The sequence below is a fragment of the Anabrus simplex genome, chromosome 12 (genome assembly GCF_040414725.1).
Source record: "Anabrus simplex isolate iqAnaSimp1 chromosome 12, ASM4041472v1, whole genome shotgun sequence".
NCBI lineage: Eukaryota > Metazoa > Arthropoda > Insecta > Orthoptera > Tettigoniidae > Anabrus > Anabrus simplex.
The window spans coordinates 99829829-99857357 of NC_090276.1; the positions used below are offsets into that span (position 1 = coordinate 99829829).

The following is a 27529-nucleotide window of genomic DNA, read 5'->3' on the forward strand; positions in this document are numbered from 1 at the left end:
CTGGCGAGTCGAACATGTCCTCGGATACTTCCGGCACTAAAAGCCATACGCTATTTCATTTCACCAGAGTAAATTACATTGTAATGCGGGATCACATTTAGGGTCACTCAAAGATTCTTTGACTCACCTACGAATTCCTTATTTTTGACACAAAAGGAAGATGGATATTTTAATAAGCATGTGTGAGATAGATTGCCTCCGCTTACGCTTTACTTTCGAGCCCAGACGATGCTACTCTCTAGTGGCAGACTCGCTTACCACGTTCAACATCACACGGCCGACTTGATGCGTCGCTCTAGCTAGCTAAGGAGCGCAGCGAGGGATCCAGTCAGCCGTGAACATCAAGGTAGCAGGAGACATCGAGTACTTCTACCCCCTTGCGGGAGAGGAAGTAACTATAGACGGGATCAGTGAAAGTTGATCCCGGTTTATGGTATACTCCGCCGGCTAGGGGGAGTGTTGCAAGCTTGGCTGCGCCTGCGTATTGCTTCCTCTAGGCTACAGGCAAGGGCTCACTTCGCATGAGCACGAGCCTTGTTCCCCGGGAGAACGGCGCTAGGTGTTCGACAGATCTCGTCCTGATTTTCACAAAACACAAATTCATATCGTACTCAAAACGAAAAGGCACCAGGATAATTTTACTGTACATAAATAATATTCCTTACAGTTTCAAGCTACGTGCTGGAGCCCGGTAGCACGTACTGACCGGCCGCCACTGCTTACTAGTCACTGATTATACCTCATGGTTAATTTTTCATCACAGTTTATTCCTTACAATGTTTTTAAGACTGCAAATTCACTCCAAGCTGTCTGAAATTTAAGCTCGGAAACTACTCATGTGACATGAATGATATTTTTACAGCTACTAGCGACACCATGTAGGTTTCCCTCAGATCAATTATTATTGTGATAGCTTCTCCTATGTATGCTTTGGCTAAATAGCTAAGCAAGTTGCTTCAGCCACATATAGGACAGACTAAATCAGACATTAGGGAGTCTCTGAATTTCGTCAATAAGTTGTCAACCATAATGCACTTCTGGTGAGTTTCGATGTGGAGTCCTTGTTCACTAAACTGCTGACTGACTTAGTCATGTCTCTCATTGAGCATCTGTTTCCTGAGGAAAATACTAAGCTGTTTTACCACTGCATGACTTCGAGCTGTTTCTTGTGGGGTGGACATTTTATGAACAGACGGATGCAGTGGCTATGGGAAGTCCACTCTCACCAGGAGTGGCTAATTTCTTTATGGAACATTTTGAGAGGGAGGCTGTTGCTTCAGTGCCCATCAGACCTACAATATGTTGATGACACATTTTTGATACGTACAGAAGGTCCTGAGAAACTTGATGTATTTTTAAATCACTTAAATCACCAACATATTTCAATTAAATTCACTATGGAGATGGAGTCGGATGGATGTCTTCTTTTCTTGGATGTTCTAGTAAGAAAGAAACTGGACGGCTCCTTAGGACATACTCTCTATGGTAAGCCTACCTACAAAAATCGCTGTCTGCGTGCAGATACTCACCACCATCCAGCACAAAAACAGGGCATACTCATGACACCCACCAGGAGAGGGACACGAATTTGTGAACCATCAAATATCCAGGAGGAGATGGACACGCTCGAAGTCACGTTCAACGGTAATGGCTACAGCGATGTACAGATTCATAAAGCCCTGCATCCCAGAGGGACAACTAAGCAATGTTCACAGAAAGAAGGAGTGCAGGGAACTGCCTACCTGCGTTACATTCACAACACATACAGAAATGCCAAGGTCCTCCGCACGCACAATATAAAAACCGTCTTTGGCACCGTCACCAGAATTGCTCACAGTTAGGTAAAAGCAAGGATACTATTACACCCTGGAGGGTACAAAATACTGTGTACTTGCAGCAAGGTATAGATTGGCCAAACATGCTGGTCCATTGGGACTCACACCAAGGAAAACCAAAGAAATATTCATTTCAACCAACCAGACAAGTCAGCAATAGCTGAGCATGCCCTATTGTGGGGTCGTGATGTTGTATTCCAAGATGTTTGAACTCTTACCTTACTAAACATTACAGATCTAGGATTATATGGGAAGCTATGGAAATACGTAAAAATCCTAACAGTTTCAACAGGGACACTGGCTATCAATTAAGTAATACCTGGTTGCCAGCCATTAAGGATTTACGTAGGTAGTTCTCTTCCCTGTCCTTTCTATATTGTTATTTTGTTTTGCTGTTTTCCAAACTTGTACGTTCATTACCACCAGTTGGTTCATTCCAAGCTGTGTGTTAATGTCATAACATGTATACACGGGTTATACCCTCCCGCCACTTCCCACACCGTCACACATCATTATCATCCTCTCCACATACTTTCTTTCCATTTTTCAGCTTTGTTCTATTTTATCCTGGTGTCTTTTGTTATTTTATTTTATTAGTTTCTATTTTTTCTACCACGTTCGCCCCTGATTCGTCTATGACCTCCAGGTTACTTCTCACGCACACACGGTGTGAGGAGCTTAACGTTGTCGTCAGCTCTCGCTGGGAGCGCTATGCCAGCATACAGAGAGCCACCTGGTGACTAATGAGAATACCACTACAGCTCCAGCAGTAATGCATTCTTAAATTGAAACACTCATTACTGTAGAAGCCTTTCTCGTGAACAGTCGAGATTTTCTTCTGAAGAGGCAGAGCAAAGTTCTCTGCAAAACGTTTTCTTGACATGCGATAAGCACGAAAGCCCATATCACAACCTGGTCGTCAGTGCTAGTAGAGGAATGAGAGTACAATATCATGTGATATTAGGTCCTTTTACTTACTTTCTCCAAGACAATGTCTGATTGCCTCGTAATATCATCAGTTGTCAGAGAATTGAGAATGTTGTTCAGCTGTTTACGTAGAGCTGCTTTTTGCGCCATAATGGTGCTCTTGTCCGTCATGATGATCTGCTGCAACACAAAACTGTTTTAGGAGACTTTCGACTATGCTGACAACATCTGAGAGTAACATTTCTTGAGATTTGTCTAGTATAAAAGGAACTTGTAGCAATTAACAAAATAATACAGTAGCAACATCAAGAAGACAGATACCAGTTCAGCACAAGAAAGAAACAAAGTAATATCAATTCATATTGAGGAAGGATGAGTTCTCTGGAATAAACTCCTAACCTCAAAAATATAAAACAGAGAAATCAACTGTTAATATTTTCAGATAAAAAAATTGTGTTATAACTCACAAATTAGAAACAAATATAAACAAAGAAACACAGAAGATAACTTGTTTACCATTTTCACTTGTAAACACACTAACGAATTAGGATGGTTCTTGTACAGACATTTATAGAATTCAGTTAATCATTTCACACAAATCTTTCTTTTTTTTTCTCCACTAAAAGACATTGAAATGCAGTGTAAATAGGCCATACAGTTAATTTAATGTTTAACAGAAATGAAACAACTTAAGATATTTTCGAGTTAATTCAAATACAGTAGGCACTGATATTTTACAAACATAAATTTAACTGAATCTGAAAAGGAACAGATCGAAGCTAATTCCAATGATATTTCATGTACTGTAAATGAATACTCTTCTATCAGCAGCCACTGAACGTAACACAAGCCATTGTAGACAAATGAGGTAATCAGTCCTAGTTTTGGCCATCATCAGCCATAAAACACATACATATCACAAAAATAGATAGCATAACACTTGAAAACAGTTCTAATCCAATATTCAATATCCACTCAAATGAGTCACTGTCTTGAGGATACAACACATCATCATCATCAATATCCCACTCCAGTCGCCCAGGTGTGGTTAACAAGCCTCCTCCACTCCTTTCTGTCCTTCCACTTTTCCTGCTCCATTACTTCCGCCACATCCAATCCAGCTTCTCTAATGTCCTTCCAAATCTGATCCATCCACCTTCTTCTTGGTCTTCCAGCTGGTCTCTTTCCCTTCACTTCTCTTTTCAATTCTCTTCTTGCTACCCGTTCCTTTCCCATTCTTTTACATGTCCGAATCATCTCAGTCTTGCTTTCTGTATGTTCTGTACTAATGGTTCTATATTTAGCTCTTCTCTGATTTTAATATTTTGAATTCAATCTCTTCTTGTCTTTTTAACCGATGTTCTTAAAAATTTCCTTTCTGCTGCTTGGATCTTACTATCTTGTCTCTTATCAGTTACCAGCATTTCTAGTCCGTATGTTACAACTGGTATGAAAAACTGTTTATATACTGTTAATTTTGTTCTCTTGTATACTTTGTCATCCCATAAAAGCTCTCTGACCTGATGATAAAATGTTGTATGGTACCTTTACTTACTCTGTTATTAACTTCAGGGTTGATTTCATTACTTCCATTGGTAATGCTACCCAGCTAAGTAAACTGTTCTACATTCTCTAACCATTCTCCGTCTATGTTCACTTGGCTTCTCTTTTTCTCTTTTCCACAGTGCATGATTATACAGTTTTCTTTTTACTAATTACCATTCCAAACTCCTTCAGATTTTCATTCCAAATGTCCACTCTCCTTTGTACTTCCTTTTCTCCCTTTCCCCAAATCACCACATCATCTGAAAATACCAAAGCATTAACTTCATCACTACTGATACTCTGTATTACATGTTTTGTGATTTCATCCATCAATATAATAAACAATAATGGTGACAGTGCAACTCCTTGCTTGAGAACTTTTTTTGTATAAAATGTTTCAGAGTCACCACTCCCCACTTGTACACTGCTTTTACTCTCGTGATACAACATTTTTATCTTGTTAATCAATGATTTTGATACATTACTTTTCGGTAGGCATTCCTATACTTGTTTTCTCTTAGTTGTATCATAAGCTATTTCCAAATCCAAATATACAAAGATGATTTCCTTGTTCCTTTCCATTATTGTTCACACTGTAAATATCAAGTCTATTGTTGATCTATTTGGTCTAAAGCCATATTGTTCTTCCTCTAACTGTGTTTTTATTATATCCCTCAGTCTATGACTTTCTCCATTACTTTTAGCCTATGTAATAATAGGGTTTACCTCTATAATTTTCACAATTCTTCCTATTTCCTTTTGTGAACCGTGGTACAATGCTTCCTTATTGCCAGTCTTCAGGTCTCCTTTCATCCTTCCATATGGCACTGAAGGCTCTGTGTAGCCACTGTAGTCCAATGCTTCCTGCAGCCTTAATCATATCAGCATGAATTTGTCTTTTCCACTTGCTTTACCTTGTTCACTGCTTTCACTGCCCTTTCAAGTTCCAACCATGTTATCGGGTTCTCTTTTTCTTCATTTATTATTTCCATTTTCTTATCTCCTTCTTCCTCTGAGCAGTCATCCTCATTATAAAGTTTTTCAAAATACTTTGCCATCACCTTCTGAAGACCCTTTACATCATGTACTATGGATCCATCTTTCCTCTCTAATGCCTTGATTTTTTCTTGATTTATTCTTTTCAATTTTATTACTCTGTATAATAGTTTATGATTTCCTTGACTATCTTGCTCAGTTTTGTTGGTAAACTCTCCCCAGCATTTCTCCTTTTCTTCCTCTTTACTTGTAGTTTCAATCTTTTGTATTACACATGTAACCTTTCTATCTTATTCTCACCTCTCTGATACGTATTTTGCTTTTCCTTATCCATTTCTTTCTTCACCTTGTTCCTTTCTTTTATTTCTGTTTTTATTTTGTCTGTCCACCACTGTGTCTCCTTTCCCTTAACCTTTGCTTTTGTTTTCCCACATACCTCAATTGCTGCTTCCACAAATGTCTGTCGTAAATTGTCCCAATCTTCTTATCCACTTTGTATTTCTGTGTTAGGTAATTTCCTTTTTATACAATCTTGGAATGCCATTCTTTTATCCTCCTCCTCCAATTCCCAAATCCTGATCCTTGGTTTCTTCTTCAATACAATTTTAGGGAATTTTACTTGTTTTAATTCCACAATCAATAATCTATGGTCACCTTCTATACTTTCACTAGGCATTATCTTCGTATTCATGACGTATCTTCCCCATTCTCGGTATGTTATTATAAAATTGATGAGTGTTCCATACTGTCCATTCCATCTATATCGGCTGATCTTATGGCTATTCCTCTTCATACAGCATGTGTTCTTTATTATCAGGTTATTTCTGATACAAAAGTCCAACAGTTTATTTCCATCTTCATTTCTATTGTCATACCCATGTGGGCCCAGAACATTCTCATATCCCATTCTATCAGTTCCCACAATGGCATTCAGATCTCCCATTATCATGATGCCATCTCTAACACTATGTGTTTCCAGTTCATTGAGTAAATCATATTTTTCTTCCACGTTACATCCTGTCTGTGGAGCATACACCTGTACTATCTTCAATAGTTCCTTGTTTACATGTATATGCATTATTACAATTCTTTCATTTACATACTCCACTTCAGCTATTGGTTCGACATTCTGATTCACTACAAATCCCACTCCATTTCTTTTCTCTTTATTGTTACCCATCCAGAACAAGGTGTAAACTGGTTTCTTCATTCCTTTACCTTTCCATTTTACTTCACTTAATCCCAGGATGTCGAGTTTTCGTCTCTCCTTTAGGTCAATCAATTCATTTTCCTTCCCCTTCATTGTTAAAATATTTATTTTTCTAAATGGGGTTTTGTTCTCTGATCTAACACTTGCACGAACATCAGGATTACCATCATACTGTGTAACTATAGTCAGAGACTTGTCAAATCCATTTCTATTTTTAAACAATCCGAGGCTTGTATTGTAGTTGAAAGCAAGTACAAATGTACTCATCTGCTGACCTGCTAGGCCTAAAGCATCTGAGGATTTTCTTTTGGGGTTTACTCCCTTAGCCTTTCAAGATCCCAGTTTTCCACAAGGCAGTGGTTTCCTCTTCTAATTTTCTCCAGAGAAGATGGGTTGCCTCATTCACCATCCTCGCCATCCCGGAGGTCTTCTCTGCCTAAGATGTTGTTAAGGTCTTCACCCGTAACTCTGGTCATGGGTTCCATGTTATACACCATGAGACTGGTCCCTGCCTGAACTTAGCTCTCCTTCACACCAGCCTACTGATGTGGAGGATACCTACCCCCGCAACATGGATGCGCCAGACAAGAATTAATAATACCAATATAATGGTCCGTTATTGGACATTATAAATTTTCCAGCTAACTCATTCTTGGTTGCCTGCGTTTCGCCCTCGTGTGCTAAGTTAGGCTCGTCAGTTGGGACTTAGCACACCACCCAAGACGCAAGGCTAGTGCATACCGTGGAGGCCACTGCATAGGCTACTTGAAGCCACCAGCAGTGCCAATGCACTATGAGAGCTATGTCTCATTTTCAAAAATTGATGCCTGCCTGGCCATCAAATGATGTAGATATTGATTCCCATAGGGAACCTAAAATATTTGTCCCGAATGAGTAAATTTATAATACCAATATAATGGTTTGTTATTGGACATTATAAATTTTCCAACTAACTCATTCTTGGTTGCCTGCGTTTCGCCCTCGTGTGCTCAGTTAGGCTCGTCAGTTGGGACTTAGCACACCACCCAAGACGCAAGGCTAGTGCATACCGTGGAGGCCACTGCATAGGCTACTTGAAGCCACCAGCAGTGCCAATGCACTATGAGAGCTATGTCTCATTTTCAAAAATTGATGCCTGCCTGGCCATCAAATGATGTAGATATTGTAGACAAGAATTACTCAAGTGAAGGTTAGGGAAGATGACCCTATCTCACTTGAACCAGGTTAATTGTTGTGTATGATGCCATAACCAATGGCACAACACTTGAAAATTCTTATGATCTGTTGGTATAACAGAACAGTTTCCTAATTCTGTATGCAAACAGTAGAAGATACAAGGATGCCATTGTTGAAAGAAATGGAAAACCCTAATTAAGTTAACGAGGTTCTTGGAGCCTTAATAAATCTGCTGGTCGATAATTCGTAATTGCTTTTAATTTAATCCATGTTCTACCCTCTCAGTATGATGCTTTGTCTCAGACAATTAGTTAACAATATAAATGATCAGACCATAAACATTACTAGAAAATAATTATTTTTAAATGAACATCATAAAATTGAAAAAAATGTATTTAGAAAACATAAAACTACAATAGGAAATGGAAGAAATGTTTTGTAGGTTTAATGACTATTCATATAAAAACATCACACACAGTTATTAATATGACCTGATTTAAGGCTGAATTGGGTCTCCTTCTTCATTTCCCATTTCAAGTCTTCTGGGTCGGGTTGTGAATCAAGGACCTCCACAGTTTTCTATTTCTCCAGGACTCCCTTCCTTCCTCCAATATTTCTTCTAATTTACTCCTCTTTCCTTCACCGTATCTGTCCACCTCTTTCTGGGCCTTCACCGTTGTCTTTCTCCTATTATTTTCTCGATAAATACTGACATTACAACTCCATCCTTTTCCATTCTCATTACATGTCCTTACCATTTCAGCTTACTGGTCTCTACCTTGTCTTGAAGTTTAACAATTACAATTCTCTCTCTGATTTCTATGTTTCTGATTTCATCCCTTGTGTCTTCCCAGTTATTCATCTAAGGAATTTCATGTCGGCTGTTTGCATTCTGCTTTCATAATGTTTGGTTGTTGTCCATGTGCCCACTGCATATGTCAAAATTATTCTGTAATACATTGGATACAGAAAATTCTTGCATTTCTCTGGGATGTCCCAGTTCCACACTGTACCTCTCACACATTGGTAAAACCCATTGGATTGTTGGATTTTCTTTGCAATACTTCCCAAATATTTGAAGCTTTTCACAAGTTCTAATTATCTTGCATTTACTTAAAAATATTCCTTCTTCCCTCTCTATCACCTCTCATCATCACTACTGTCTTACTCTTCTCCACACTTACTTTAATTCCATGGTGGTGATTATCGTTTTAAGAGGAAGTACAACCATCTTCTAATCAGAGAAGCTGCCTCTGTGGATCAGTGGTAGAGTATCGGCCTGTGGATCCCAAGATGGTGGGTAATTGGATTTTTGAAGGGCGGAGAAAAGTCAATTGGACATTCGATGTCGTACGATGTTGGATGTAAAAGATCTCTAGTGACACATTTGGTGTTTACCTGACAAAATTAATTAAATCTCAGCTATAAATGCCCAAGAGAGTTTCGGTTTACTCTGTCTGTCATCTAGTAAAACGGAACGTCGAAATTGACGAGCAGACAACCAGATGATGTCAGATCGAAATGCCTGAACACTGTAGCTGAGGCCATATGATTTTTAATTATTTATTATTACTAATCAGAGAGGGAAAAAAACTAAAGGGGTCCAACCCCTTTGAAAAATGAAGGTATCGGCCAAAGGAAGACAAGGGCCACAAAGGGCGTCAAAATGAAAGACTCCCTAGGCCTCGAGTGCTCTAGGACCGTCGGGTGGAAAAACAACAAGAGTTGAAGAAGGGAAGTTGGAGGATAGATGAAAGTGAGGAGCCTGGCACAAGTAAGTGTAAGTAATGCCAGGACTCAGCTGAGGGCCCCGTGGTTGCCAACCCACGCTCCGAAGTTAAGAGCCCTTGGAGCCCTTTTTAGTTGCCTCTTATGGCAGACAGGGGATACTGTGGGTGTTATTCTACCGCCCCCACCCACTGGGGGATCCTGACTCCATACAGTAACTTCTTCTTGTACTTCAATTTCATCTCACACTGGGCGAGTTGGTCGTGCGGTTAGGGGCGCGCAGCTGCGAACTTGCATCCAGGAGATAGTGGGTTCTAACCCCACTGTCAGCAGCCCTGAAGATGGTTTTCCATTTTTACCCCAGGCAAATGTTGGTGCGGTGTCTTAATTAAGGCCACGGCCGCTTCCTTCCCACTCCTAGCCCTTTCCCATCCCATCGTCGGCATAAGATCTATCTGTGTCGGTGCGACGTAAAGCAACTTATAAAAAAATTATAAATATAAAAATCATCTTCTCTCTATATTACTATGTGATCTACAAAGACTTTGCCTCTTTGCTTCCGTTTTTGTTGTTGTTGTTGTTGTTGTTGTTGTTGTATACTGTTGTGGATGATTGTGATGAAGAGTAGAGGGCATACTACACATCCTTGCTGAAGTGTTCTTTCTACATGGAACCAATTTGTTTGTCCTATTGTGATCATTTATAACTGTTAGGCTCTTCATTATGCTTAAATTAACTTTTATATATTTGTTTTACGTCACGCCAACACAGATAGCTCTAGAGGGGAAAGGGCTGGGAGCGGGAAGGAAGTGGCCGTGGCCTTAATTACGACACAGCACCAACATTTGCCTGGGGTGAAAATGGAAAACCATCTTCAGGGCTGCCGACAGTGGGGTTCGGACCCACTGTCTCTCGGATGCAAGTTCACAACTGTGCGCCCCTAACCGCATGGCCAACTCGCCCGGTGAAACAAACTTTGAGTAAATAAATAGATGTTTTCTCTTTTAGGTGGTTTATAAGCTAGATTAGGCGCACTGAAGAGTCCGACAGTTGGAACTGAAATGAGATACACTCAACTCTTGATTAACCGGGATAATGTACGGTTAAGGCTTCCCAGACAAGTAAAATCCCGGTTAATGTACAAAAAGTGAAAAATAGAACAGGCGTACTGAAAGTACAGTTAAAATGATAATAAATGGTACTACTGTATTAACTTCGCAGTAAAAGTAACACTTAGCACAGTACTTTTCGTTGAAACTAATAAGGCATATTCAGACTACCCACAAACTTTACTGTTTCTGAAAATAATTAGTCATGGTTTTCTGCTTTTGTACTGAGAAACAATTTTTCTTTATTTTGCTTCTCAAGTTTCTCAAAACAAGTCTTTTGGTGATTTAGAGCATCATCCTGGTACGACCCTTTGTAATTCTGTATTGATGTAAGTTGTGTATTTTTAGCGTTTTTGATATCGCGGTTAAGCTGTAATGCGGTTGATCCGATTATGGTAAGTCGAGAGTTACAAACTGTGTTGATAATGTGAATTGAATATCTAACTTAAACATAAGTCATGGAAAGCAAAAAGCCCACCTGGTGCCTGTGATCGTCAAGTGATAAGGCAGTTCGAGTCCCACTGGTGGAGAAAAATATTCAGACTACCTAAGTGGTATGTTCCGAGCTGTCAGCAGAGAGATGGCGTGGAATGACATTAGTAGATGAATAAGTTTGAGTGGCGTCTTTAAAAGATCACAATATGAAGATAAAGTTGGAATTCAAGAGGACAAATTGGGGCAAATATTCATTTACAGGAAGGGAAGTTAGGGATTGGAATAACTTAGCAAGGGAGGTGTTCAATACATTTCCAGTTTCTTTGAAATCATTTAAGAAAAGGGTATGGAAACAACAGATAGGGAATCTGCCACCTTGGCGACTGCCCTAAATGCAGATCAGTATTGATTGATTGATTGATTGATTGATTGATTGATTGATTGATTGATTGATTGATTGAAAATGTCACTGTTAGAATGTTTGCCAGCAGGGTAGGAGAGCTGGCGGTATACAATTTATAATCACTAGATTGCATTCCAAAAGCCTGGATTCAATCCCAGACCTCACCTGTCAACAAAGGGCATATGACACTGCTGATGGCAATTCCTCGATTGGTGTTATTTGACAAGAATGGGCCATGTGTCAGCAGCCTCTCTCCACCTCATTATCATCACCATCTCTCACCTCAGTGTGAAGGTCATCAATGTCCTCGGACACTCCCAGCACTAAAGTCTACAGTATTCACTAAATAAAATATATGTAAAGGAACAAACAAGTTATACAGCGGAGAGATACAAGTAATAGGATAGGCGAAGAGAAGAGAAGGACAAACATTCAAGGACGAGAACATTTATTTGAAGAGATGAAATGTGAAGTTTGTGTTTTCATGCCTGTCCTCATCTCCTCTTCCTACATTGCCAGTCATTATGTTCATCCTATTCTGTTTTCCTTTTTATGAGCTTATATTCCTATTGGCATGACTTGACTAGGGGCCACCAAGTCGACATCAACTCCTGGCGACTGTCTCCAGATGCTTCTGTTGTCTACAAGGCCTTTCAGATATTTCAAGGACGTATTCATGGCACGTTTGATGACGTCTATGAATCACAATGCCAACCGTCCTCGTCTTAGAGTTCCTTCCACCATTCCAAGCATGACTGATGCAGACTGCGATAACTGTAACCTTGTAATAACTACCTCAAAGAGATATCTGGAAAGGTGCATGCAAAATCTGATCACCAAGTGCTCTGAACTGTTTGAGCCATTATTGATTGTGGGTTGAACCCAGCAAAGAGAAGTTATCTACCACTTTGATTTCATCACTGAAGGTGTACCTGTTGTAACAATCACTTTACTCTTTCCCTTCATGTTCACAAATTGCTGTCTGTGGCATCATTTAACCAAAGTCTTGTAACTTATAGGCTCCTAATGCAAACCACAGTTTCGTTTTGAAATTTATACACATTTTTGTCACTATTTTGCCCAAATTTTCACCAGTGATCATTCCATTGTTCTCTAATAAATTTGAATTGATTCCCATAAATCGGTGTGTGGGCTTATGCATCACAACTGAAGAGATTTTATTAACAAAAACCAAATAATAATAACTCCTTTGCTGAAGGACAATGATCCCTTTGAGAGGCTCTTTGCTTGACATGTTAGATATGTTTTGTCACTACCCAGCATGTGTGCAGATCTATACACACACCTTGGAATGTTTAGGCAACAGATGGCGATCATCATCATCATGATCATCATCTGGAGCAGTTTTCAACCACAGGCTGGGTCTGCATCTACATTCACCACTTCTCTTCTCTCACTGTCGTCCAGTTCCCTCCTCTTCTTTGCACCTTTCAGCCAACTATCCCTTGGTCTTCCTCTAGGTCTCCTTCTCTTCATATCCATTTCTAACATCTTTTTTGTTACCCTCTCTTCTCCCATTCTCTTAACATGTCCTAGAGGTACCTCATTTACCATTTCCCGAACTCTCTCATTTCTTACTCTGTCCACTCTTGTTTAAACTTTCAGCACTTTTCAACTGCTTCCCTCCTAATCTCATGCCATTGTATATTTGGTATTTGTTTCATGTCGTTACCAGCAATTCACTCTTTTGGGCTGAGAACTTCATTCCCCAATGGTCTGTATTATATCATCCATCACCATAGTAAAGATGATCGTGTGAGCAAATAAAGTCACTATGAAGAAAACATCCTCATGAGTTGTGCACTCGATTGGTCTTGCCTGAGGGGGAATTAGAGACTTTTGTCTTTGACAGAAAAATAATCAGCAAATTTTATGAAGCTCCACAAGTATGAAGAACATTACAACTATGATCACCGGTACCAACAGAGACCGACAATGGCTGATGTTAGTGTTACGTCATTCTCCCAATTCAATGCATCGAGACGTCATAAACAACTGTGGCACAATAAAAAGTCCTTCCTAAACCTGACACAATGCTGATGAAGAATATTATTACACACAGTGCTGTAGTCCCAAAATTCTCACAGGGTCGGCTATACTCTAAGACAGGGCATGACAAATCCCAGATGCAAGAATACCCTGACATTTATGATTAATGGATCACAGATAGCTACAACAAACTTTCCTCAATTTGGCATAAATCAGGCATATACAAGATATTTTATGATGACAAAGAAAACATCCATATTTTATTGCACTAGTTTGAAAATCTTAATTTGCTTAATCACAGTAGTTTTCTACAGGACCTACTTCAAGCTATTTGCTAAAAAACAATCCAAGGTGCCTTTTTTTCATTTGCGATCACACTGGGACAAAATCTTGAATTGGTGTATGTTGCAGTACAGTGGTTTCTCAGGCTTAAATCAGTGAACTGGTGAGGCATTTGAATGTAGGAACATAAGGCTGGAGATGTACATGAACTTTCAATGTTCACGATTATGAGCGTAGGTTGACAGTCAAAACTCTATGACATAATAGAGAAATTCAAAAGGAAAGAAGACAAAATAGAAGATGTAGGCAAGAAATCTCAAGGCATACTCTAATGAGTGGAGTCAGGCTAACCAGAGGGCACCCTCGACTACAGCCCTGTGAATGGTAGTTCATTGTCTAACAATCGTAATATATACATACACAGGTAAAATGGAATCAATTTCTTACTTCAATAGCCTAATTAAAATTCTCAACACCATCGACTATAGAATGTGCTCCTGTCACTTTTTCACCTCTTTTCTTCCCAGGCACATGTGATCTGCCCAGATGAATAATTTTGTCAATCATTGGATCTAACCAATCCAGACCAATGGTTTTGTCATGGGAGTATGTCTTGCCCGGGAGAAACTAGAGGTCTGTACATCGCTTTGCAGTCTCAGCAGAACTCCTTTAGTTTCCGTACAAATGTTGACTATCCTCTCAACCTAACCATTCCAGAACAATGGTCTCTGTGTGCACGGCAAGGAATTCACTCCAGTTTTGTCCACTGTTGAACACAGAATGTGTTGCTATGGCATGGTGCGTCTACCTTACTACTGCAGGAAGAGTACCGAAGCTTTACTCTCAGTTTAACGACACATCCTGACAATAAACAGATTCTAAAAAATGCTTGGATACATGCACCTAAAAAAGTATAACCTATGTTTTAAAAAATAAAACACAAAACACTTTTCTCTTTGCAAAAATCAAAAGATCTCAAATATGTCTCTCAGTCATGACCATCCATCAATGGCTGCTAAATTCAGAAGGCAAGCAGACGTTAAGCTGCGTTTACACTGAGCGCAATTTCCTCGCAAAATAATTTCGCGAGGGAATTGCGCCTAGTGTAGACGCTCCCTCACCCCTGAGTAATTGTGGAGTGAGGGTCCTTGCTGCGAGCTGGAGCTCAGTCGGTTTTTGTCCGCGCATCAAACGGTTTCGTTCATCTAATTTCGTGCAGTGTAAACGTGGTCCCCATAGTTGCGCGAGGGATGAATCAAGAACAGTGCTTGCAGCTCATCAAGCTCTACAAAAATCGAGATTTTATGTGGAATCCGAAAATCAATAAAAGAGAAGATGCGTGAAAGGAAATTAGTTCTCAACTAAACTTTCCTATTTCTACAGTGAGAGGGAAGATGAAAGCGCTACTGGATCAGGTAAGCAATTACTATTGGTTTATAATGCAAAAGTGTGTAATTTCATTACTTTTCTTTTGAACCAACCGGTACCTATTTTGAAGCATTCTTGGGTTATTGTGAAGAACGTACGCTGACCGGCACGAAAAAATGCAATACTTCAATTTCGTACAAAAACTGATTTTCTTCTTCCCTTTCTTGATCAAAAATAACATTCATATGATGGAAAACGCAGCTGCAGCGGCTGGAGGGACAAGACAAGTTTCCATGTTGGCTGCAAAACCAGAACTGAAGTTTTCAGGCTTGTCGAAGGCGGCTCGCCCCACTCGCGCTATTTTTCGCTCTGAATTGCGCTCTGTTTTGGGAAGCGCGAAATTTCACTCGAAGCGAGTAAGTTTCGCCCGAGCTACTTTCGCGAGGGAGTTTCGCTAGTGTAAACGCAGCTTTAGACATAGCCTGCACGGTTGCTAGGTAACACTGTCTGACCATCCATCAGTACCTCACATCACAGCCTGCACGGTTGCTAGGTAACATTGTCTCTCCATCCATCCATCAGTACCTTACATCACAGCCTGGATGGTTGCTAGGTAACATTGTCTCTCCATCCATCAGTACCTCACATCACAGCCTGCACGGTTGCTAGGTAACATTGTCTCTCCATCCATCAGTATCTCACATCACAGCCTGCACGGTTGCTAGGTAACATTGTCTCATCATCCATCAGTACCTTACATCACAGCCTGCACAGTTGCTAGGTAACATTGTCTCGTCATCCATCAGTACCTTACATCACAGCCTGCACGGTTGCTAGGTAACATTGTCTCGTCATCCATCAGTACCTTACATCACAGCCTGCACGGTTGCTAGGTAACATTGTCTCTCCATCCATCCATACCTTACAATATAGCCTGCACGGTTGCTAGGTAACATTGTCTCGTCATCCATCAGTACCTTACATCACAGCCTGCACGGTTGCTAGGTAACATTGTCTCGTCATCCATCAGTACCTTACATCACAGCCTGCACGGTTGCTAGGTAACATTGTCTCGTCATCCATCAGTACCTTACATCACAGCCTGCACGGTTGCTAGGTAACATTGTCTCGTCATCCATCAGTACCTTATATCACAGCCTGCACGGTTGCTAGGTAACATTGTCTCTCCATCCATCAGTACCTTACATCACAGCCTGCACGGTTGCTAGGTAATATTGTCTCACCATCCATCCATCAGTACCTTACATCACAGCCTGCACGGTTGCTAGGTAACATTGTCTCGTCATCCATCAGTACCTTACATCACAGCCTGCACGGTTGCTAGGTAACATTGTCTCGTCATCCATCAGTACCTTATATCACAGCCTGCACGGTTGCTAGGTAACATTGTCTCTCCATCCATCAGTACCTTACATCACAGCCTGCACGGTTGCTAGGTAATATTGTCTCACCATCCATCCATCAGTACCTTACATCACAGCCTGCACGGTTGCTAGGTAACATTGTCTCATCATCCATCAGTACCTTACATCACAGCCTGCACGGTCGCTAGGTAATATTGTCTCATCATCCATCAGTACCTTACATCACAGCCTGCACGGTCGCTATGGTTACACTTCCGTCACACATTTTATCGCAGCACTGGATGGCCCCCACGATAACACGTAATTATATCCAAAATTGTGCGACATGCAAGGTAACTTAATGGAGAGGAACAGAGCACCATAAAAATAATTTGTTTCCTAGTCAAATACTTAACTTGCTATTATGCCAACAGTCTGCACATTTCCTTTGCCTAGTTATTACAAAGTGCTTTTGCAAAAGGTCAATAAACTTTCCAAATATCTTTTTTAAGTCATTGAAATCACTTATCTCCACATAGCAACCCGCGCACATATGAACATGCATATCTAAACAATGAATTAATGATCAGCATAGCAATGAATAACTTGTGTATTAACACAGCACAAATAATCTATTTAAATTCATTAAATAGCGGGCCCATCCAATACCACACAGCTGTTGGCGGTTCCAAGGAACTAAGTACAATAGGCCTATATGCCTAGTGACTGACCAACATCACACAGCAGTTCATGTGGTGGTGAGGTGTTCCTAAAGATGATCGGTGATGGCAGAAGTAAGCAGTTTGGGAGAAAACAACTTTTCTTTCCAATCAAACAGCTCAACTTACGTGAGTAATCGAGTAACGTTTCTTAATATTCAGTTCTTGGAATAATAATAATAATAATAATAATAATAATAATAATAATGTACTCACCAATTAAGCCATTTCAAGTAATTCCATTTGTGGATATGAAATAACTTTGTAATTCAGTCGTTACCACCCATACGTTTCTTCGTACGAAAACTAACATTATAAACGGACTTTTCAACAATTGGATGTGGTGAAATCATATACAAGGTCATCAAAGTTTCGTATTAGTAGGCTACCCAGGTCGTTGTTGCGCCATTTTATCTATGAAGTTATTCGCGAATTTTAGGTTTCTGTTTATTTAGTCTTTAGTGTTCAAAATAGAAATATAGAAGAGCTGGTGCAAGTTGTCTAGGGGCCCGAAACGTTTGCAGACAAGCGCGACGTCGATGTAAGATGCACCAAACTGCGTGTTACTTATGAAAATTGTAATGTCTTTCGTCATACTACTTTCATAAAATACTTTGTATAGCCTACAGTTATATCATCATCATCATCTGTTTACCCTACAGGTTCAGTTTTTCCCTCGGACTCAGTGAGGGATCAGACTCTTGGTCGGGGGATACAACTGGGCGGCCTCACCTCCTATGCTGAACAGGGGCCTTGTGGAGGGATGGGAAGATTGGAACGGATAGGCAAGGAAGAGGGAAGGAAGCGGCCGTAGCCTTAAGTTAGGTACCATCCCGGCATTCGCCTGGAGGAGAAGTGGGAAACCACGGAAAACCACATCCAGGATGGCTGAGGTGGAATTCGAACCCACCTCTACTCAGTTGACCTCCCGAGGCTGAGTGGACTCCATTCCAACCCTCATACCACTTTTCAAATTTCGTGGCAGAGCCGGGAATCGAACCCGGACGTCCGGGGGTGGCAGCTAATCACGCTAACCACTACGGCACCGTTATATAATATTACAAAAGGTCTATGCCTTAAAAATTTCTTTAGCTCCTTTTTTTAAATAAGCTCTTATCTTAAAACGGTTCTGTAGGAAGCAGTTTAATGAAGCACTCCCTGCAAGGTGGAATCATAACCCATACGTCGCCACACCGCATCAAAAGTAAGCAAACTGTTCTTATCGCGGTCGGAGATTCAGTGCGAACGGTGTGGCGGTTGTTTTGGTGCTGCTAGTTATAATAAAGTCTCTCGTTCACCGACAATACACGCTTTCTTCTTTTTTAGTCGTAGAATACTTGCATCATTTCGTTCCAGTATTGGGTCCCTGGGTAAAAATCTGTGTGTGTGTGTGTGTGTGTGTGTGTGTGTGTGTGTGTGTCCCAATGACATAAGACCACCTTCAATAATTTCAAAACTATAAAATCTAGTAAAAAATATAATAACTGATCTGAAAACAAGAAGGTCCAAAGAGTCTGCTCCAGTAGCTTTTGAGGTCACATCAGCATCAACCAGAAAGATGTGAGGCCACAAAGTACATCACATTATTATTATTATTATTATTATTATTATTATTATTATTATTATTATTATTATTATTATTATTCTGACTCACCCGCTTGCAGATGATGAAATTCGTTTCACTAGTCATACTAATGCATGCAGCCTACAGTACAATGATGAATTATATTCCGATAAATAGAATAATGCGACACAATCAAATTAATCTGTTACGCACGGGACGCGTCTAGGGATAACGACACGGCGATATGTCACTCCCTACACTCATGGGAACGAAAAGAAAAGAATCATTTCTAGTTCAAATGAATGCAGAGAAATGCTTTTGTTCGGAAGAGTGTGACAACGCCGCTGACTTGGTACTATAATCCTCATGCAATAGCTCCGTCGGTGGATCAGTTGTAGACTGTCGGCCTTCGGGTCGAACCCGACAGAGGTCTGATTTTTGACACTTCATGTCGTACGATGTCGATATGTGAAAGGTGTTTACCCAACAAAATAAACCTTTAATTGGTAATATGAGTGTCTGGAATTAAAGCTTGTAGGGAGCTCTTGTTTATGTTACCAACATAGTACTGTACTTCATACCCTCAGCCGGGAATATTCAATGGCCTTGGTTAGCTCCGTATCTTTGAAACAAGCCGTATGAAAAATATCCCCGGTCTAGAAAACTGGCAGGATTCGTCGCGCTGACCATGCGTGAACAGCGGCCGCTTGGTAGGCCAAGGCCCGAGCCACGGGGTTTGTTTCTTTGCTTGGACTGACAGACTTGTTACGAGACTAATGCATGTTGAGTAAAATGTTTCAACTGGCTGATCCATCGTGGCGATTAAGCCCTGAGTTCGAGGAGGACATTAGGAACTAGTGATAGTGATTTATTGGGGAATAACGATGCTGGCGAAGACGAGACAGGAACTCGGAGGTACTTTTGCGGAAAAAACCGGTTCAAATGGGCTTCAAATGAACCCGCAAGAAACATCCGAACGCCAAGTCACAACATTGTCCCCAATGCAAGAATCCGTGAAAGTACATATAGAACGAAGCACTGTGTGAAGTGTGATATTTAGCGAAGCCCGGAAACAAAAATATTGCATTTCCGCACGTCACCAATTAAAGGTTACGGTAACTAAAACTTACACAATCAGTTCGTTCACACACTGAGGGCATGGAGGGTTCGAAACCCAGTGCCGCAAGAACTGTCCCCACTTTCACACCAAGCTGTATCCCCCTATCCCCTCCAGTCCCAACGTCGCCGTAAGACCTGTCTCTATCGGTCCAACGTAAAACAAATAGCAAATAAATAAATAAATAAATAAATAAATAAATAAATAAATAAATAAAACCCACCGTACAGCAAAATGGAACGTCGAATTTGACACGTCAAATCAACATAGCTGAGGCCATACCGGTACGATTATTGTCACCTTTCGATATAAGATCTCCAAGAGGTAGAATATTTCTAGCTTTACACGGTAGTAATTAGGCGTATAATGATCATAGTAATGGAACTTCCAGTCCAACAAGGAATCTGAACAACAGGGAGGTAACTTTACATTTCATAAATCGCATTTGCCTTGATCGGAATTCGAACTGGGGTCACCAACGATGATGCCACGCAAGTTTAACGCCCCACATGCGGCAGAAAACAATAACCCTCAAAGCGCGTATAAGAAATCACAAGGTGAGGGATTTTAGCTTTGGAAACGCCAGGAAGAAATAATTTGCAACGCTATCTTGCTTTCAGGGGACTCCGGGAATTCCCACTTATGCGTACGTCCAGATATACTGCGATGTTAAGACCACACTTGATCTCATAGACACTTGTTTACGTTGTTCTTTCCCCACTGTGTTAAATCTACAGTAACCTACCGTAGTTATCGTACTGCCACGAAATATAATTAAGAAAACATCGAAGGAAGTCCCATCAAAATCTAACATAGCAGAAAGAACTCTAACCCAGCAACATTGATGTGCAGGGAAACGAAACTTCCCTTCTAAAGGACTTGTTCAAACTTACCTGCACTGCCAATAACACGTGCTGCCTTCAACTGCGAATTCCCTCGTGTTTGTATTCTGTGGTACTGTGTCCCCATCTACTGGTCAGTCAAGAAACCACAAACAGATAACCTTCCGTGACGCCAATGGACTGCCTACTGCCGCCAATCACCAAGGTCAATCAAACTTGCCTCATCATGAGGGATCTCTGACATCATTACTTTCTCTCTTATCAGTACAATACAATACTACTGAAGAGAAGCCCCAAGGGATTAACGGAAGATAGCGATATTTTGCATTGGTAGTTGACTAACGTTTATGACAACCATGATCAGATGAACTGTCGGTTACTCATGCTCGTGCACTGAATAAGGTTGTAGCAGGGGCAAAACAACGGAATTAAGTCTCACGACATTTAAAGCCGATGGCCTCAGAAGAAGTTGAGGTTAAGTGCTGCTTGCGAACATTTAGTCTATAATATAATTGGGGCAGAAATTGAATAAAATTTCAGCAAAGAAGGATGGACACAAATCTCCACACGGGAGCGTAGGTTGGCGACCACGGGCCCCTTAGTTGAGTCTGCCTTTGTTTCCACCTCTTTGTGTCAAGGTGTCCATTTTCATCTCTTCTATCAAAGCTCGCTTGGTCGACCCTTTGGGAAAATCAAACGATCACAAACATGTCTTTCAATAAATGAAATTCTAAAAGGAATCGTTTCCGAGAGACAACAGTGTGGAATTTGGAGCCGACAAGTGACTCAGAGCCTATGAAACGACCGCGAGTTCCCCAGAGTGTGAGTTGTCCCTCCATCAATACTTCACATCACAGCCTGCATGGCTGCTGGACTCAGCCAGTAGCGGCGATTAGGGGTTACAAGTGCGGGGGCAAAAATATGCACAGACAACAGTCAGTACCCGGGTTTGTGGGAGGGGCGTCATTATACAATTAAAATCATTTAGTGTTTGACTACACTAAGAAACTAACAGACACTGAATGCGCGTAGTAAGCGAGTGATGTTCATGACCTACCCTTCCTCACAGCACATACAAAGTCTCTACTACATGCCGTGATGAACGACATTTAGTGTGTATTTCCGCTAATCATGTTGTTAATAATAAAAAGGAAAGAGTTAGTTGATAAGACATCAGGGCGTGCACAAATTGCTTTTTAAAAATCATTCCTAGTTTCAGTCGGCTCAAATAGAATAAAAATGTAATGTTTTGTCCGCTACTGACCTCACCCATAAAACATAATTATATCAAAACACTTTGATCTTTGGTTAATTTAAGATTCCTTGCAGAAACACAAGCAGTTTTTACAGACACAGTAAACAATGACAGAGGAAACCAGAATATAACATATTAACCAACGCCCTCTACTTATATTTTGTTCAAATTATGCCATCTATGAACAAGTATGAAACGTGAGAAAGAATTTGACAGTAATTTGTGTTGCTTTTAGAAAATCAAGATTCACAAAATGCAGCTTGCATTTGTTGGTTTTCGTTACCAGTAACAAAGAGCCACAGTATTAGTTCTTTGTCCCATTCAAGGCACATTCGTTTTAAAACCACAATTCACTAAAGATTACAAATAGAAGATCGGGGCATGAGTCATGGCAACTATTATTTTTTTTTTCTGCTCACCCCAACTTGGCAGGTTCGATCCTGGCTCAGTCCGGTGGTATTTGAAGGTGCTCAAATATCTCACCCTCGTGTCGATACATTTTTCTAGCACGTAAAAGAATTCCCGCGGGACTAAATCCGAACACTTCGGCTTCTCCGAAAGTCGTAAAAGTAGTTATTATTATTATTATTATTATTATTATTATTATTATTATTATTAATATTCTTTCTTTCTTTCTTTCTTTCTTTCTTTCTTTCTCTGTTTACCCTCCAGGGTTGGTTTTTCCCTCGGACTCAACGAGGGATCCCACCTCTACCGCCTCACGGGCAGTGTCCTGGAGCTTCAGACTCTGGGTCCGGGGATACAACTGTGGAGAATGAACAGTAACTCGCCCAGGCGGCCTCACCTGCTATGCTGAACTGGGACCTTGTGAGGGGATGGTAAGATTGGAAGGGATAGACAAGGAAGAGGGAAGGAAGCGGCCGTGGCCTTAAGTTAGGTACCAACCCGGCATTTGCCTGGAGGAGAAATGGGAAACCACGGAAAAACACTTCGAGGATGGCTGACATGGTAATCCAACCCACCTCTACTCAGTTGACCTCCCGAGGCTGAGTGAACACCGTTCCAGCCCTCGTACCACTTTTCAAATTTCGTGGCAGAGCTGGGAATCGAACCCGGGCCTCCGGGGGTGGCAGCTAATCACACTAACCACTACACTATAGAGGAGAATGCATCAGAGAAGCTAGCTCTGATAGAACGAGCGAGAAAAATGGAAATAGCGTATCAGCTCACTAGAGACACCTACAACAAGAAAGCTTTATCATATGCAGCCAAATTAAGACATCTGGACACAGTCATCAGACCTGAATGCTTATACGCAGCAGAAACACTGGACATGACTGGAAAGGGAGATCTAGAGAACATCAAAAAGAAAGAGAGGAAAATGCTCCGGAAAATCTTGGGCCTGAAAATGAAAGGTGGGGAGAGGAGACTTAGACCCAACAAAGAACTATACCAGAAGACAGAGGAAGTCGTCGTACTGATGAAGAAGCGAAGGCTTCAATTTTATGGACATCTACAGAGAATGGACACCAACCGACTGACAAAAAGGATTTTCTGCTTCTTCAGCCTAAGAAAGACGGAACCAAAATGGTTTCGGGAAGTAAGGACCGACCTGGCCAGGATAGGAGTAGAAAAAGAGGACGTACTGGACAGAAACAAATTTAGACAAAAAGTGAAGGAGTTCAAGGGTTTCCAGGAGACTGGGGAAGAACTTGTGAAGAAGAAGAAGAAGAAGAAGAGAACCTACACAGAAGAACAGAAGAAAGATGTCAGTGCAAGGATGAAGAAGTACTGGCAGAATGTGAAGTCAGGACTGGTGAAAAATAACGTAAAGACTGTAAAACGTGGTCCATAGATGGCCGGAACGATAATAAATAAATAAATTATTATTATTATTATTATTATTATTATTATTATTATTATCGGCATGAGTGCGGGAGTGGTGGTTATTACTGTTTTAAGAGGAAGTACAACTGGAGAACTATCCTCTATATAACACTAACCGGAGTAAAAAATGGAAGGGATCCGACACTTCGAAAAATTAAGGTACCGGCCAAAGGAAGACAAGGGCCGTGAAGGGCGCGAAAATGAAAAACTCCCTCGGCCTCCATACCTAATACCAGTGCTTTTTTTTCTAAAGCATTTTTAAGGGATACTGGCAGTTGTACTAGACAAAAAATAACTATCTTATAATTTGCGGGCACTGTCCGGTTATCACTTTTTGGGCTGACATGTTTATAGAACAATTGATTACGCCAACATGGTAACTGCACTCAGTATTTCCAGTCATTTTACTCATTTTGCTTAATGCCGAGTTGCCATCTAAGAGAAACTAATTCGATAAGTCGATGTAAATCGAAGATTACTCGATATCTTCTCCAGTTGTTGTGGATAGCCCGTTGGCGCAAGCTGATCGATGAACTTTGCCGGACCAGAGCAGAAATTTACCAATATTTCTTTCTTAATCAGTCTTCAAATGTTGAAGGCTACGTGTACCCGCTGAAGAAAGCCCTGCCTAATACCGGCGGGGTCGGAAAAGAACAACATTGGTCAAAGGAAGGTCGAATAGGAAAGTGAAGAGTCTGACACAGGACTCAGCTAAGAGCCCCGTAGTCACCAACCAAAGTTCAGAGCCCTTGGCGCCTCTTACGACCACCCCCACCCACACGAATGCGGAATCTAGCAGACAATTGGCACTGTCAAGTTGGGGCTGGGGAGCGTAAAGTAGGTTTTCCATGTGTGGGACAGTGCGAGGAAACTCTCAGGCATGAAATCCTTGTCAGAGAGTAGTTCTCTAGATCGTCGCCAACGATATTAGTTGCCTCACCATGTGTGCATCTCATCTTTTACAGCGTTGGCAAAGTCTTCTCGTGTATACAAACCGTCCTTCACGCAATGGTTCTGTTATGGTGGTGAAGTTCCCTCAGTGTAGCCACTGCAGCATGCGCTGTGGCGTTCTCATGGAGAAGGATGCCTGTTTCAGCTTGTAGCTCTTCTGTCCACGTGCATGCACTGGGTATTTACAGCACGTGACGCATCAGTCCGGACACTGCTGTTCGCTTCACGTCTGCTGAAATGCTGCAGGAGTCTGCTTTCGTGAGCGCGCCGGGTAGGTCGTGCTAGCTACGCTCCTCGGGCGATCGGAACAGAGTGTAGCAAGCGTTGTGTTTGTTTGTGTTACGAATCTAGTAATCTTTCAGTTTACTACACTGTATTATACTTAAGTGAACAGTGTTTTACTGATGGACGGTGGAACATACGAGGAGGGAGGCCCTCCCCCTATTCAACCGAACAAAGCCATAGAGGATCTTCCCACGCCTTCTTTACATTCTACGCTGAAGGCAGCTCTCCTCACCTTCAATGAGGATCAGCATTACGACGTAGAAATGAAGCATCGAAGCAATTCAGTCCAGAAGCGTCAGATGGATCACCAGCCATACAACAAGGAAAAAAGTTAGCGACACCCACTTCTGAATTACAAGGTAAACATATATCTTTGCTGTCATCAGATAAACTTCCGAGTACAGTTAACACGCCCCCTTCCCCCTATGCGAACAACAAAAACAATAGCTACTAGGACGATTCTCCTGGCCCATTCTATATTTACGTAGATGGTACGGCAGCCAATATTGGAAAATTTCATCCCATGGGATTAGGGAAACTGCTTTACAGTAGTCTGCCAACACTTAGGCCTAGCATTTTGAACATTAGCCCCATTCGATTGACTTAAAAACAGCTCGCGCTGCTAACTTACTTGTAGAGTCCCCCCTGTTTGCTGAGAAACAATGGCAAGCTTATGTTCCAGCTCGCCAAGGAGTTATCCGTAACGTTGATGTCAGTCTAGGTGACGAAGAGCTCCTACAAAACATTTGTTCGCCGATTAGCATTCTCAGGGTCCGCCGTATGATGAAGAAAATCCATCACAATGGCACACAAGAGAGTATCCCTCTTCAAACATGTGTAGTACAATTCGATTCCCAGTTTTTGCCGGACAGTGTGTCTATTTACGGTATGCGGTGTGAGGTCACCCCATACGTTGCTCCTGTACGCCGATGTTTTAAGTGTTTACGGTTTGGCCACACTCAGCTATATTGCCGTTCAACAGGAAGATGCGCTAAATGTGGTAATCAGCATCCTGTAGAACAGTGCTCATCCTTGCAATTAGTGTGTGTACATTGTATAGTGCACATATTGCCACAAGTAAAGATTGTCCAGAATACTCTAAACAGCAGAAGGTGAACGAACTATCAGCTACTAGGAATATTCCTTTCAAGGACGCACTCAACGTTTTGGAACACCGACCCTATGCAGAGGTAGTGGGATCAACCCTTCCCATCCAAGATGAATGGACCTTTCCCTCGCTCCCAACGCAGCGCTCTAATAGATTCACTGTATTCAAAAAACCTCGCCTAGCTCCACCACCTGTCTCCCGTGCTTATGAGCAACCACCTCTGTTTTATTCCCGTCATGAACTTTCACAAGGCCCCATCAGACAAAACACCTACCCACCTCAACACCATCGTATTCCTTCCCAAATGACCGTGGATAACTCTGTTTCAAAGACTAATCCCCCTTTTGTGATGGATGTCTTAATATCCAATGTTCACAGTCTTATTTTACATATTTTACACGGAATAACCTCATCTTCGACAGGCCCTCCAACGTCTGAAGAATTACGTGAAATGATTTCTCGGTGCATTAACAATGGCAGTTAATCTAAAAATATTACAGTGGAACGCTCATTCTTTGACAGCTAACAAAGACAGTTTATTAAAGGAGATTCATGAGAGGCAGATTTCTGTCGTTGCCATATCTGAAAGTTAGACATCTCCAGATCTGGAAGTGCGGTTTAGAGGCTTCAGAGTGTACAGAGATGACCGTGTGGATGGTTACGGTGGAGCAGCTTACCTTGTTTCCTTTCAAGTACGATGATCCATCTGAAGTTTAGACAAGTGCCGTCTTTCCAGGCCGTAGCTGTACGGATAGACTTGCCTCCCAAGCCTTTTACCCTGTTATCATTGTATTGCCCTCCTCGATGTGTGATTTAGCTTAACGAATGGTATACTCTGATATCACAACTCGAACCGCCACATTTAATATGTGGAGATCTGAATGCACATTGTGAAGCCTGGGGTTGTGCGTTCACCGATGTTGCGGGTTCTGCCCTATTGAATACCCTTGACGAATTTAACTTTGCTATTTTAAATTATGGATCTACAACTCTCGTCCCTCGACTTGGACAGCGTCCTTCTGCTGTTGATGTTTCATTGTGTTCTTCTACTCTCTCGAATACAGTGCCTTGGAAAACTTTGCCATATGTCATCGGTTCGGACCATTATGCGATTGAAATTTTGTTGCATACACTTTATATCTCACCATGCACTATTTACCCATCCACCAAATTGAATACAAAACTTGCAGACTGGTGTGCCTACAGTTCTAAAATCGACAACGATCTCCAGTTATTGTGGACTCCGTTAACCCCGTTAGAAGACTATAATGCTTTCCTGAAAATAATAAATTCTGCCGCCCACGTTTCAATACCTGAAAAGCACCCATATACTCTTAAAAGAGGACCTCCAACCCCTTGGTGGGACCGAGGATGTTCATTGATGATTGCAAAGCGTAAGTAAGCTTTTACCCAGTACCGACACCAACCTACTTGGAATAATTATGTGTTGTA

At 41.3% G+C, this 27529-nt stretch overlaps 1 protein-coding gene across 3 annotated transcripts in view; it reads right to left on the minus strand.

Annotated features, from left to right (window-relative positions):
* LOC136884087 (5-formyltetrahydrofolate cyclo-ligase) overlaps positions 1-20797 on the minus strand; it is a 108442-nt gene extending 87645 nt beyond the window's left edge. Inside the window, exons 1-2 of one of the 3 annotated variants that reach the window (XM_067156115.2) lie at positions 20682-20797; positions 2814-2939 (exon numbers count right to left, since the gene is read on the minus strand). In XM_067156115.2, coding sequence (XP_067012216.2) covers positions 2814-2933 — 120 coding nt within the window. In that variant the 5' untranslated portion in view covers positions 2934-2939; positions 20682-20797. Of the gene's footprint in view, positions 1-2813; positions 2943-18761; positions 18813-20681 lie in introns of those variants that run through there. The other 2 variants (XM_067156116.2, XM_068229786.1) reach the window with 2 other exon arrangements.
* Between the last annotated feature and the right edge of the window lie 6732 nt (positions 20798-27529).